General features: G+C 39.1%; 1 protein-coding gene across 1 annotated transcript in view; it reads left to right on the plus strand.

Annotated features, from left to right (window-relative positions):
• Positions 1-14,436, plus strand: part of LOC139947943 (procollagen galactosyltransferase 1-like) — a 56,903-nt gene that overhangs the window by 26,368 nt on the left and 16,099 nt on the right. Inside the window, exons 4-5 of the mRNA XM_071945819.1 lie at positions 4,507-4,708; positions 12,750-12,869. Of these exons, the coding sequence (XP_071801920.1) occupies positions 4,507-4,708; positions 12,750-12,869 (322 nt within the window). The remainder of the gene's footprint in view (positions 1-4,506; positions 4,709-12,749; positions 12,870-14,436) is intronic.

Raw genomic sequence — 14,436 nt, forward strand, 5'->3', positions numbered from 1 at the left:
TTTTATGATAATAATTATTTTGAGTAATTACCAATAGTGTCCACTGCCTTTAAGTGGTATGTGGCACATGCTAAATACCTGAGGGACAACCACACTGGACTATTTAACAGTGGCCCCCTACGGGCCAGCATCCACTATTCCTTGGACCGAGGAAAAAAAAAAAGGAAGCAGGATAGCAGACCCGCTGCATAGCACGATGGATGGGTCCAATAGGGTGGCCTTTATAGTTTTTATACTTTAAGCGAAGTTGCGTTTTGGGTATTAAATATTCAACGAGTAGTATTTGAAACGTTGCATGGTGGAAATACAATACGGGAAGGTTTGCGTTAACACGCTGTAATGACTATCTCTAAATGAGTTGGGGTGGCTCTGAAAAGAAGTGTTGGTTTCAACCCCTTTGCAATAGTAGTGCTATTTGGCCAAGTATCACTCGTAGACCCTTCCCACATAAAAATGGGGGAGGGAAATTGCCAGAATCAAAGAAAACATAACTGAAGCACCAGGTTTTGTTGTATATCTCTATCAAAAAAATATAATTGTCGCATCGTGAATCGGAACACCAACATGTAACTCGGCTGTGAGACACATGGCTGGTATCGGGGTACACTGTACGCTTGGACTTTGAACCAAAATGCAATGTGTGTACAATGGTGGAGCCTCTGGATGCTATGTAGAGTGTCATGGCTGAGTGGTTAAGAGCATCAAATTCAAGTTCTAGTGCTGACACCGGAGTGTGGGTTCGAACCCGGTCATGTCCTTGAGCAAGATACTTTACTATAATTGCTTCTCTTCACCCAGGGGTAAATGGGTACCTGCGAGGGTAGAGGTTGATATTGTGTATGAAAAAAGCCACAAGCGCCTTATAGGCAGCTCAGGGATGTATACTCCCCAGGGAGCTGAGAAACATTAAAAAGGGATGTTATTGGCCCTATGACCAGGGCCCAATTTCATAGAGCTGTTAAGCACAAAAATTTGCTAAGCATGAAATTTTTAGCCTTGACAAAAACAGGATTACCAACCCAATTTCCACGTGATTTTCAGGATAAGCAAACAACATCTGAATACCAGTAACAAGCAATATGCAACAATACTAAAATTGGTTGTTAATCCTGTTTTTATTAAGGAAGAAATTTCATGCTAAGCAAATTTTCGTGCTTAGCAGCTCTATGAAATTGGGCCCAGGGCACTAATGTAAAGCGCATTGATACGGCTATTGTGAAATGCACTAAGAATTTGTTATTATTATGTCTATGTACATGTACAGTGTGTAAATTCTTCTCACAACAAAAGGACCAAGGCCTTGAATTGGAGATTATGCAATAGCCACAGCACTAAAGCAGAATTTCAGCATTATTTCTACTGCCAAATGTTCTGTTTAGCCTGTTTTACACAAGCTTTCTAAACCATGGTCGTTGGGAATGAATTTGCATTCCTGTTAAAAAATACCGAAAACGCGAAATCAAGACCTCCTTAAAAAATCGCAACCCTGTTTAGAATCGACGAGATCACTCGTGTGAAATTACACACAGCACGATTACGTACCAAGGTCCCTGGTGATCGCACAACGATTACGCATGCATAAACCATGGAGTTTCCCTTCTTTATGCTCAAACTTGTAAGCAGTGTCATTACCTGTGGAGAAAGGTTGTTTGTTTGTTCCAGGTATCCAACAAAATGGTGTTGGCCGCACAAATTGAACATTAGTTTATATTGCTTTCCTCAAAAATGTTATGCTATGACCAAGAACCTTTCGATCAAGAAAGCCTTCAACTTGGCTTTTCTGCTTGCAATTTCCAAAAAAATGCTTTGGGATACATTCATCTTCTGAGTCGGGACGCTGAGAAGTCGCCTAAAAAGCACAATGGTGCGCTAAGAAAGCGATCGATGGTAACCTAACGCTAAACATTACACTAAACAGGACACTGACGGTGCTCCAGCGAACTGCATCGAACAGTGTTATCTCACATAAACAAGGGTTGTCGGGAACGCAATGTGTGTGATCGTGTGAATGTTGGGACAGAAAACTGGCGCCCACAACAAGGGACGTTGGTCTTCGGCTCCTGTGTGAAAAGGGCCGTGTGGGTGGAGACAAGTTGTTAAGCCCCTATCCATTTTGATAAGCTGAAGGAAATCATGATGCGCTGTACAGAAATGAAACACACGATGAATAATCTGTCGCCCCCAAAAATAACTAGATAGAGAGGAATATCCCAGGACCATGGTTAAAGGAACACGTTGCCTTGGATCGGTCGAGTTGGTCTTTGAAAAGCATTTGTAACCGTTTGTTATTAAATAAATATGGGTGGAAAGATGTTTTAAAAGTAGAATACAATGATCCACACAACATAGCCTCGAAATTGCGTGGTTTTCCTTTTACTTTGCGAACTAACACGGTCGGCCATTTATGGGAGTCAAAAAGTTGACCCCCATAAATGGCCGACCGTGTTAGTCGACGAGGTAAAAGGAAAACCTGGCAATTTCGAGGCATGTTTGTGTGGATCATTGTATTCTACTTTTACATCATCTTTCCACCCATATGCGTTTCATTACAAACGGTTACAAATGCTTGTCAAAGACCAACTCGACCGATCCAAGGCAACGTGTTCCTTTAACAGACATGTAAGAATCTTCAAGTTTTTTTTTCAGGATTTCAGAACTTTCAAAATATGTGGTCCCAGAGTTCAATATGAATTTTAAAAAATGGGGGGGGGGTACAGTAGGTCTATGTGGTACATGTATACATGTAAGTTCAAACGTTGGAAAAGTGTTTGTCACCCGATAAACTAACTGTTTATGGCAAAGAATTTATTGAGAAAAGGCGTTGTTGAACATGCCATTTTTGTATTGATGTCGGATGCTGAGAAGTAAATGTTCTCCATCCTCATTGTATTCTTTGTATATGTTGGAGAATGTAATGTACTTACATGTACCTTCAAAAAGATGTTTGAGGTTTATCGCGATGGATTCTTATTTCCTGTATTTTTCAAGAAGTACATGTACTGTACATGAACAAAGATTGATGAGCCAAGTTCTCACTACATTCCAAAGACTCTGCAGAACAGTCCTACAATGTCTTGTGTGTGTGATGCACGCGATGTGTTGCACCTTAACACTTTAATTGAACACACATATAGAAACGCCTTTACTAACTGTCGTCAAGTCTTTCTGCACTGTGTGTTACAGATTACACTTCCTGAGTTTGCTGCAATCAAAATGGCACTCGGTGTTGTTACATTTGCGCAACGTGAAGTTGAATGTTATGGAAATAGACAAAAAGATAGCAAAAGTGGAACTGGATTATAAAGTCTTGTTTGTTGGTTCTCCAGACCAGCATTTAAATGGGGATAATTGTGTGTATGTTTGTCAAGCGAGCCGGCAGGTTGCTATATAAATGCTACTGGATGGGTCAAATCCCTTCTTTTACCGTAGTTCGCTGTGCGGGTGAACCCACAAATATTTTTCATAATAAATGAGAGGTACAGCGGTAAAATCCTAAAGGGAGATTATTTTTAAGTTTGTAAAACGGTTTGGCAATGGACCTTTGCTACATGTAGTTGGATGTGGCCGATTCAGTAAACATACCAACATTAAAACCAGCATCACAGATATGCTACACATGTAGCTCAATTCTTAGGGATATACATGTATGTTTAAACATTAAAAAGTAAGAGAAAACAAAATGGAATTTCGTTCCATTGGAACACTATTTTCTCTGTGACAAAAAGTACACATGGTGTTCAGAAATAATGCTAAATTCTGCCTTGGTTCTGATGTTATTGTGTAACCTCTGATACCAGACCTTTATCCTTGTGAGATGAGGGCAGTGTGGTATCCAGAGGCTGCCACTGTTGTATTTTATTAATTCTCAATAAAGGTACATGTAAGTCTCATGGACGAGGTGCTGGTATTTACAAGGCATACATGATACCAAGTGTGGATAAAGTATTTTATAGAGAAACAACAAATCCTGGTTCTTCAAAGACATTCAAGCTGAAAGGAAAACATTGGAACATCTGTGGTATTAAATGTAACTGTTTTTTTTTTTTAATTATTAAACATGCTCAGTTTAATAATATTTGTATTCTTAAAGGATTTGGGTACTTTTTGTAACACAAAACATCATGTCCACAGATTTACATTAAACTTATATGTTTTAAGATAATGATAGTAGAAAGCTTACCTTTAAAAAGATATCACTTGCTGTGGTGCTGTAGTTTTTAAGAAAAATGTGTAAAACAATGTCGCGAAAATATGTTTTACATGCAATTTTTTCTTTCTTTTTTCGTGACTTGCTTTACTCATTTCTAATGGAAAACTTCAGCATCTCAGCAAGTAAAAGTTTTAGTGAAGCTTTCTAGCATCATTATTTTCAAACTGTGTGAGTTTGATGTAAATCTGTGGACATTGTGTTTTGTGTCCTACAAAAAGTACACAGACCCTTTAATATACTGTGCAGGTACATGTATGCATGTTAATGAGCTATAGCTTTCTCTACATTGTTTATAGGGTTACTACAAAAGGACTGAGCAGTATGTACACATATTAAAGAGAAATGTTACAGGCATCTTCCAAGTACCCATGGTACATTCCACATATCTTATTAATCTGAGAGATAAGAAATCGACACAGTTAATGTACAGTGCTCCTCCAGAATATAGTGGTGATGTAGATGATATGTTGACATTTGCCTTCTCTGCCAGAAAAGCAGGTACTTAAATTTGTTTGTTTTTGTTTAGTATTTACAGGTTCTACTTTGCCCATACATTACCTGTAGAGCTAATTTGCATATTTCCTAGACCAGCAGTTACGGTCGCTAAGAGTTTGCCAATAGCACCCTCCGGAGGCCACCCCTTAAAGGGCCTTTCATGCATGCCCTGTGAACATTCTCCTTTCTTAGCGGTGGTAGCGGTAAAGACGTGTTTTATTGAAACTCTCCTGTTACACATTTACTTTCCTGTTTTCGCAAGAGAGTTTTAATAAACTAAAAATAGAAGATTATTTTGAGTGTAAACTGTTTTATGTAAAGTAGTTTTGAGTATATTTTGATACATGTACATATTATGTAGAAAATGAAATTTTTATTGAGAACCCCGCTATCACAACTGAAGGGAATTTTACCCCCTCAGGACAACCGGGGCCCTTTGGGGGTTGCTGCTCAACCAGTCGTTGTCGGTCATGGCTGGGTGGTTTAACCCTTTAGCCTGCATACCGCCCGGAGGCGCCCTGCGTATTACCATGCATACCGCCCACACGTGCCCGTGCAGTTTGACATGGTATACTTTGAGTTATAAATCGTAGATAGAGCGCGATCTCAGGATAACAACATGCTAAAAATAGCACATGGTCCACATAAGAAAAAAATGACGTAAGGTTTAAAGGTCGAAAGTCATTTCACAATCAAACAACGCATGTACGAGTGGGTGCTTTTTGGCGAGCTGCAGAGCAGTGCGAGCCTATGTAGTACCAATTTCCGTTCGTCTGTCCGTTCTTTGTCCGTTCGTCTGTCCGTCCCTCCGCCTGTCCGGCCGTCCGCGTCAAAGTTTTTGGAAATGGAAGACCTGCTTGAACGAAATTGTCATGTCGTGAACTTTGCTGAATTTCACTTAACATGTTTTCAATGAATAAGGAAATCGAGTCATATTATTATAAATAGATTTCAATTGTGTAAAAATCAATCGTTTTGAATGCCCTTATCCAGCACTTTTCTGAGAGATTTGCAAGCCCTGTTATGTAATCACTCTCAAAACATCATAGTTGGGAGCTCCAATTTCTAAAGCCGCTTTGTGGCAGCGTGGAGGTATAACAAAGCAAAGCAAACTCCCAGACATGACGTCAGCGGCATTGTCCTTTGACTCGCGCCGTCAACGGCAGAAGTGTTTTTAGTTTTTCAAAACCTTTAGGTTTGGGCCTGATTTTTTAATCAATAATTACGAAAAAATTCAGAAGTGTACACATATCAAAATTACATTAAAATGGTGAACAAGTGCATTATAAACAAGTTAAAATATCATTTCCGTTGAAAACATTCCGCTCAGGTAGCTGTTTAAAGTTTTTGGTATAAATTAAAGTCTTGGAGTTGAGTTGTTTTGATAAACTATACAAACCAAATTGAGATTGTTATGTACAGGTCATTTTCAGTAATTTTCACCTATGTTTTCAAATAATGTTTTCAAAATAAAGTTTTTGGAATAAAACAAATATTAAAAGTTTTTTGGAATAAAACAAATTGTATAAGTTTTTGAAAAATATAAATGATCCTGATTGCAATGATGTACTGACTTTAAACTTAAGTCAAACATTGCTTCTTACATGTAGATTCATATGAAAAGAGATAACTCAAAGAATTAATCACAGGTTTCAGTTGATTGAGCTAAACAATGAAACACACTAAACAACATAGCCTTGCTCAAGGCAGTCGCATTATTCGCTCTGAAAAGACGCCGCTGTAAACCCACCCGTATACCCTGTGCATAGTGTGTGCGATCACACCGAATGACCCACCCGTATACACACTGTCACATCGCACGAATACTGTTCACACAAGTCATCGCACTCGTACACCACTAACCGCATGTGGAGGCCATCAGGCCGACAGCCTTGTCAGGTCTGTATCTTCCCGTTTTAATGTGTTGTATTGAAAAAATTCCAATAGTGGACGAAATTGGGGGGGCTCTAGGATATGCTAGTATGCAGCTCATGAATATGTATATCGTTCGTCAGACCTATCAGACAACACAGGATGTGAGGCAAATGAATTATTCATTTTGACGTCCAATCACACACGCCTATCATGCTCGCTGAGCGTCCGTGGTGGTGGTGTGTGATGATGTAGACATGTCTCATCTTTCGGGGGCATTATGGTAATGAGCTGACCGTGGGAACTCTTCGTTATTATAGTAATGAGGTCAGTGGCTTCAACACAGATCCTACAAGGCTGTCGGCCTGACGGCCTCCGCATGCGAATAGTGTACGGGGGCATCGTGTTGTGCGATGTTACGCACAGTGAATACGGGTGGGTTTTACGCACAGTGAATACGGGTGGGTTTTTATACAGCGGCGGTCTTTTTTCGGAGTGAATAATTCGACTGCCTTGAGCAAGGCTATGAACAACACTTTAAATGGTCATAACTCCATATTGCAATAATGTACTGACTTGAAACTTTTAAAAGTCAAACATTGCTTCTTACATGTTTGTAGGTTCATATGAAAAGGTATAACCCAAAGAATGGAAACATGCAAATGTAGGAATTCGCTTTACAGGTAATGATCGCTTGTAAACCCCACCCGCACTTCTGTGCGGGAGGGGTGGGGGGGGGGGCTAGAGCTTTGCCTTTTTTCGGTTTTAATTTGTATACTTTTGTTGTTAAAAACAAAAGTAAAACTATTACTTTTACCACTATCAAGTATTTTTGTAGGTTTAAATTATTGAGCATGCCTTAATGATAACATATTTCCAATCATTAAGACCATACTCTGTACATGTACACTCATCGCTCATGAAAGAAATACAAATTTTTTGAATTTATATGAACATGTAACTAATAACATTCAGTAAGGAAAATGAAATTACCCCAATACTTAAACTGCCATATAAGTTAATGTTTGAGTGTTCCATTCACAATAATTTGTCAAGGTTTTTTTATAAAAATTTTTTTTTAAGAAATTATTAATTAGCCTTCGCAAACTGCTTGCCAACCGAATGGTTAAAATGAAGAAAAAAAATTAGTTAGTGGCCTGAAGTGGCCTGATCGCACTGTTATTTATGTATCAGTTTGCGTTAGTGTCCCATTTAGTGTAATGTAATTTTGTTAGGTTCCCCTCAAGCCACTTACTGGCAATGCCATTTGTGCTTTTTTGTGGAGTTCGGGTTAGGGTTTTTTACTTAAATGGCTGACCATGTTAGTTCATTGAAAACATTTTGTAAGTTCAACTTTAAAGAACTTGGTTATGACTTCATTGACTTAAAATTGCGTTTAAAAATCTGGCTTAATCAAAGTTTACTTTTTCGAAAGCAAATTCTTGAGAAATCTATTTTTATTTCAGCTCTGCATTTTTGTTTGATGTATGAAAGTTTTGTTTTAGTGTTAGTGACAAGATTTGACCTGGATAACTGAAAGTTAACCTTATTTTTATTAACTAATGAGTTGGGGGGGGGGAAATGATCTTATGTGTGAAAATTAAAATGTTACAACTGGGGGTTTTATGAAATTGAAGGGTGACAATTAACAAAGGTTTTTGATTACTTGTATTTATTCTTGTAAAGCGTTGTAGTACCTTTTGTTTGTGCTTTATAAATGCTTAGATTTGTATTATTATTATTATTATTGTTATTATTATTATTAAAGGTTCCTTTTCCCTTGGACAGTTGGAACTCTGTTTCTTGCATCCTTTGGCAAGAACGGACTTCCAATAATGAGCCTTTACTTTCTGGATTGCCCGATAGACCCGATTCATGTTATTGGACATTCGTGCAACCCATATTGAGAACTGAAAACAGTTCACGGGTTTACTGTACACATTACATTATACAATTGTTGCACGCTGTGACGGGATCCATGGCATTTTGTACACCGGAGGGGGAAATAACACCCGACGCGAAGCCGAGGGTGCCATTTGCCACCGAGGGTGTTTGAAACCCATGGACCCCAGTCACAGCGTGCAACAATTGTTTTGTTATACCTTGGTATCATTGTTATTCCTCTTCTCGAAGTTCTGTTGTCATCTTCAAACATTATTAAGACGGAGCAATGCACAGTTCAAACAAGATACAATTCTTCACCTGTTAATCGAACCCGCGTGTGTTTCGCACAGCGCTTGAAATCGACCAACGGCGGGAACGATCAAGGTGATGTACACAGGTGTACATCACTTTTCATGTTACCTGGCGCGCTGTGCATTACGCGTAGCACGCATCATTAGCCATGATACATGCGTATTTGTTGCACGGCACGTGATTGGTTCTCAACCAATCAAACTTCACAATTTGCACAGAGGTATAACAATTACGGATGATTTGAACCATGACCATGGCAGAGTGGTATACGTAGAGCCAAAAATTCAAGTGCTGGTGGTTAAGTGATCAGGGTGGCTTTCAAACCCTGGTTGTAACTCTTGTTGCTGGTGGTTAAGTGATCAGGGTGGCTTTCAAACCCTGGTTGTAACTCTTGTTGCTGGTGGTTAAGTGATCAGGGTGGCTTTCAAACCCTGGTTGTAACTCTTGTTGCTGGTGGTTAAGTGATCAGGGTGGCTTTCAAACCCTGGTTGTAACTCTTGTTGCTGGTGGTTAAGTGATCAGGGTGGCTTTCAAACCCTGGTTGTAACTCTTGTTGCTGGTGGTTAAGTGATCAGGGTGGCTTTCAAACCCTGGTTGTAACTCTTGTTGCTGGTGGTTAAGTCATCAGGGTGGCTTTCAAACCCTGGTTGTAACTCTTGTTGCTGGTGGTTAAGTGATCAGGGTGGCTTTCAAACCCTGGTTGTAACTCTTGTTGCTGGTGGTTAAGTGATCAGGGTGGCTTTCAAACCCTGGTTGTAACTCTTGTTGCTGGTGGTTAAGTCATCAGGGTGGCTTTCAAACCCTGGTTGTAACTCTTGTTGCTGGTGGTTAAGTGATCAGGGTGGCTTTCAAACCCTGGTTGTAACTCTTGTTTTCTTGAGTAAAATGCTTTTCTTTACCCAGTGGTCTGACATGTCTGATAGTGTGATCCCATGACATGCATGACATGATGTGTGTACGCACCAGTGATAGGAATGTCTTCATATTGCTCAAACAGTTGGTCCTAAAGTTTGCCCCTCTAGTGGGTAATTATTCACGTACTGTGGTGTTGTTGAATCAAACCAGGACTGCTGGACCCCAGACATTTGTCCGGGAATGTTCGAGGGTGTTTGAGACTGCTAGCATTACTCTAGAGTGTTAATTTGGGAAGAGCAGTGGTTAGGGCACCATTGGCCTGACACTTGACAGGGGCAAAAGGTTGCCCTCAAGCCGGAAGTAACGCTTAGCTGATGGTGCTCCCAGTGCCTTTAATGGAAGGTGCTGCAGTTGACTAGGCTAAACAATAGGCAATCCTGGTCACCTTGGTTTCCATTAGGAGGTAAGGGCTCAAGTTGTCCCGGATAAACTAAAGTAGCCCCAATTACAACAACATTTTCTTTTTAAGTTGTAGAGGTTTAAAGCCATTATACACTTTCGGTAAACAGTATTGTCCAAGTCCCACACTTCGTGTATCACAACTTACATATAAAATAACAATCCTGTGGAAATTTAGGCTCAATCGGACATCGGAGTCGGGAGAAAATAACGGGATAACCCACTCCTGTTTTCGCGCGTTTCGCCGTGTCATGACATGTGTTTATAACAAATCCATAATTCTCGTTAACGAGAATTTATATTGTTTTACCGTTTTCTCAAAAAGGAAAGCATTTCATGGACTAATATTTCAAGAGAAGTCTTTCACCATTACCTTCTGTAAACCCTGTAAATTATTTGTAAATCTGTGAACTTTTTTTTTTTTTTTCTGTACCGAAAGGGTCCAATGGCTTTAAGCCTGCTCAAGTTTTTACACAGAGATGACACTGGTTTGATCCTACAGTTAACGTCACTGGGTACATACATGTACATGTACATGTATTGGTCTCTGTGTAGACGTACATCTGAACATAGCCCTATATAGGACTCTATCTCTGTACACAGATACAGAGTCCTAACTATTAAGGCCCGTTTCTGGGGCGGAAAATTTTCAAAGCTTCATAACTCAAATCTTACCTGCAACAAGCCACTAGTTTCAACAGATTCACATTCCATGGCGGCATACATTTTTCTGCGGTGGGTTTTGGTCGTCATATATTCTTCACAAATCCGTAATTTTTGTGAAATAAAGCAGCTCCCAACGTTAAACAATTCCCGTTTTGAACGTTTTCTCACAGTTTTGTCTGCTGCCGTGCGTACACGTATACACGTTCGCGTGCACAACGCAAGACGCATGAATTCTTGGTCACCGTGTATTGACTGCACAGCGTTAACACGCAAAGCAATGCAAGATTTGCGCGTCGTGCGTCTTGCGTACACACGGCAGACTGTGAGAGTGCGAACACAAATTTGAATTTCTTAACGTTGGGAGCTGCATTATTTCATGAAAATGACGGATTTGTGAAGAATATATGACGATCAAAACCCACCGCAGAAAAATATATGCTGCCATGGAATGTGAATCTGTTGAAATAAGTCGGTTCTTGCAGGTAAGATTTGAGTTATGAAAATTTTCCGCCCCAGAAATAGGACCCTGATATCCAGGACGTCACTGTAGTATATAATAAGGAATTGTAAGGCCGCCAGGGCTAATCTGAACATTACTTTTACCCAATACCTGTAGAGTACATATTGTACACTACACATGGATGTATCAAAGAATGTCCAGATGTTTAAACATTACTTCTACCCAATACCTGTACACACAGTGTATTTATTGTACACTACACACATGGATGTATCCAAGAATGTCCAGATGTTTAAACATTTTTTTTTACATTCCCCTTCTTTTCTCTTTTGTTTGGTCTTTAGAACTTGCAAACTTCACACATAAAGATATACATTGTATACAACTAGTAGACGCCAACCATTGATATATTGATGATATCTTCAATTGTCAAGAAACATAAATTCAAAGTTCAATATTTAAGAACCAACACTCCTGAACAATGCAATGCATTTTCACTTATATGGTACAAACATGCCATTGAACTTGAAGTTGATTCGAAAAACAAGTTCTGGAAAAAAATTGGTGGTTTAAGGGGATGACAGTATTTCCAAGGAAATTTTCTTTGAAATACAATTTTATCAAAACAGTGATAAATGGCATCACTTTTTTACTGTTGAGAATTACCACAGGTTTCATACCTACATGTACTACGTTTTTAGAACTAAGTTACAACATACAGAAACAAGTTTTGATTATAAATTTGAAAGACCATACAAAATTATGTTTGACAGTTACTTAATTCTGCATAGTGTGTAAAAGGTGGCCCAGTCATAGAATAATCGCTACATGAGAATCTGTTTTGTAAATTTGTGTATCCTTTCATATTTCCTTATAAATCTAAGTACTTCTTAATTTTACTGTACGGCTGTAGTTAACTTTTGTAGATTTTATCTATTCTGACGTGAGTAATGGTACAATTTAATAGCAACCACAACCTCCCTATCCTAAAGCAGGATTTTTAACCGTGAGAAAAGGGGCTTTTCTAAAACAAGTGGTGTATTTTATCAGGAATTTGGTGAAGGACTAACATAAATGTACTTCTTCATTGAACAGTATACAATTGTTGCACGCTGTGACGGGATCCATGGCGTTTTGTACACCCGAGGGGGAAATGGCACCGAGGCGAAGCCGAGGGTGTCATTTTCCCTCGTTATACCTTTGTATCATTTTTTATTCCTCTTCTCGAAGTTCTGTTTTCATCTTCAAACATTATTACGACGGACTATTCATTGTTTAATAAGCAGACGAACAAGAAACAATTCCCTCGAACCCGCGGTTGTTTCGTACACAGCGCTGGAAATCGACCAACGCTGGGAACGATCAAGGTGATGTCACTTTTCATGTTACCCGGCCCGTCGAGCCATGTAACATGCGTTTTTGTTGTGCGTCACATGATTGGTTCTCGACCAATCAAACTTCGCAGTTTGTTACCGAGGTATAACAATATTATTTGTAGATTTTGTGGAAATGATAATATTTATTTCTTAAATACAGGAATTCCATTTTATGTGAGCAACCAGGAATATTATGGTAGTCTACTTATTCCTTTAGACGGCAAAAAATCCTTAACTGATGATGCTGAACAAATGCTTCACCTTAAATTAGAATCCATGGGTAAGTCTTGAAATTTGTTATTAGGCAATGCATTACAGTATACATGCAGTCAATTTACAGCACTAAACTTTACAGCACCGTAACCTGTGTAACTTCTTAAGGTCGGTGTAACCATGGAGGAAGAAAGAGAAGGAGTTCGACTTCAAAAGCCGAACCTGTGGTACCGCAGTCGTTTAACGACACCTCGTAATCACCCACATACCTTATACAAACAATGGGCGACCTGGCGTCTGTGAGTTTGCGCGTCGTACATGTATGTCATATGGATATAATAAAGAAAAAAACCTACTTTTTTGAGACCCGATAAAATTTGTGTACGCTTTTGTACACCAAAACGAAAAGTACAATTGAATACCAACCACGCTTGTGTGCTAATACCCAAATTTTGAACCACTGCTAGTGACCGGAAAGTCACAAAAAATGTAAAAATATGCTATGATATTTCCATGAAAACACCACAAACGGTAAATGAAGAAGTCAATTACAACTCACCTTCTACCCGTCATATTTTCATGTGAAAAAACCCCAAAAGAACCAGAAAAAATCAATCGCAATCGCATCTCATGTCTCCAATGATTTATCTTTACACGCAGGCAACAGTGCAGAGTGGCGGTACCACACCTTCTGTTCAAAGAGATCTAATCCCGCTCGTTAATCGGCCGTCCAGCAGGAGGTCTCCTATCTTTTCCCACTGGTCAGACAGTGGCATTGTCGGGGTTTTAGTTTGTTACTCTGTGGTTCTCTTCCTTCCTCCATGGTGTAACACCCTACCACCTTTCATGTTTGTTTTTTAGTTAAACTACCGTTATTTCATGCGGATTATATTATAATAAAGCTAATTCTTATATTAGCGCATTTCATAACTGAAATAAATATCAATTAATATAATTATTTGGGCACTTCGTTCGTAAATTGTCTATTTTACAAACATGCTCCCTTTGTGAAATGGAGTTCGCGGCGGCCGATAAGACAAGTGACCCGCCAGGCCCGTGTTTTATCCTTTTAAGAGCAGTGTTTTCATTTAGAATGTTTTACAAACGATCCTTCTTAAAAACTTGTCATGCTGTGTTTTCCTTCAATAATAATACATCGGCATATAAGCCACCCGGCACATGAGCTGCAGGAGTTCGTAAAAGGGCCAAAAGTCGAGACCTATTAGCCAAAGATTACAGTTTGTTTGTTAAGATATACATGTAATGTACCTTACATATTGAAATAGGGGTCCTGTATTTATAGGGAGAAGTTTACTCCCTGTTTGGGTTAAGGACCTCATTACAAACATACATTTAGATGGAAAAATATAAACTTAGGTGATTACACATATTGTGTATACCTGCGTTTGTACGTATTCCCTGTTGTATTTTTGTAGGCTTTAGGTTATTTAGTAATAAGCCAGTTTACAGTGCCTACTCTGTAAAGTTTATACTGTGCCTTACACTCGCACTATGTGTATTGCCCAGCATATTTGTTTGGGTATATTTGCATTTTAAAACTACTGGGGAAATTGGACATAATTATTCCTCGAGCCCAAGGACTTTTGTATTGAAGTCACACAGTAAAATTGTGT

The sequence above is a fragment of the Asterias amurensis genome, chromosome 15, assembly GCF_032118995.1.
Source record: "Asterias amurensis chromosome 15, ASM3211899v1".
Classification (NCBI taxonomy): Eukaryota; Metazoa; Echinodermata; class Asteroidea; order Forcipulatida; family Asteriidae; genus Asterias; species Asterias amurensis.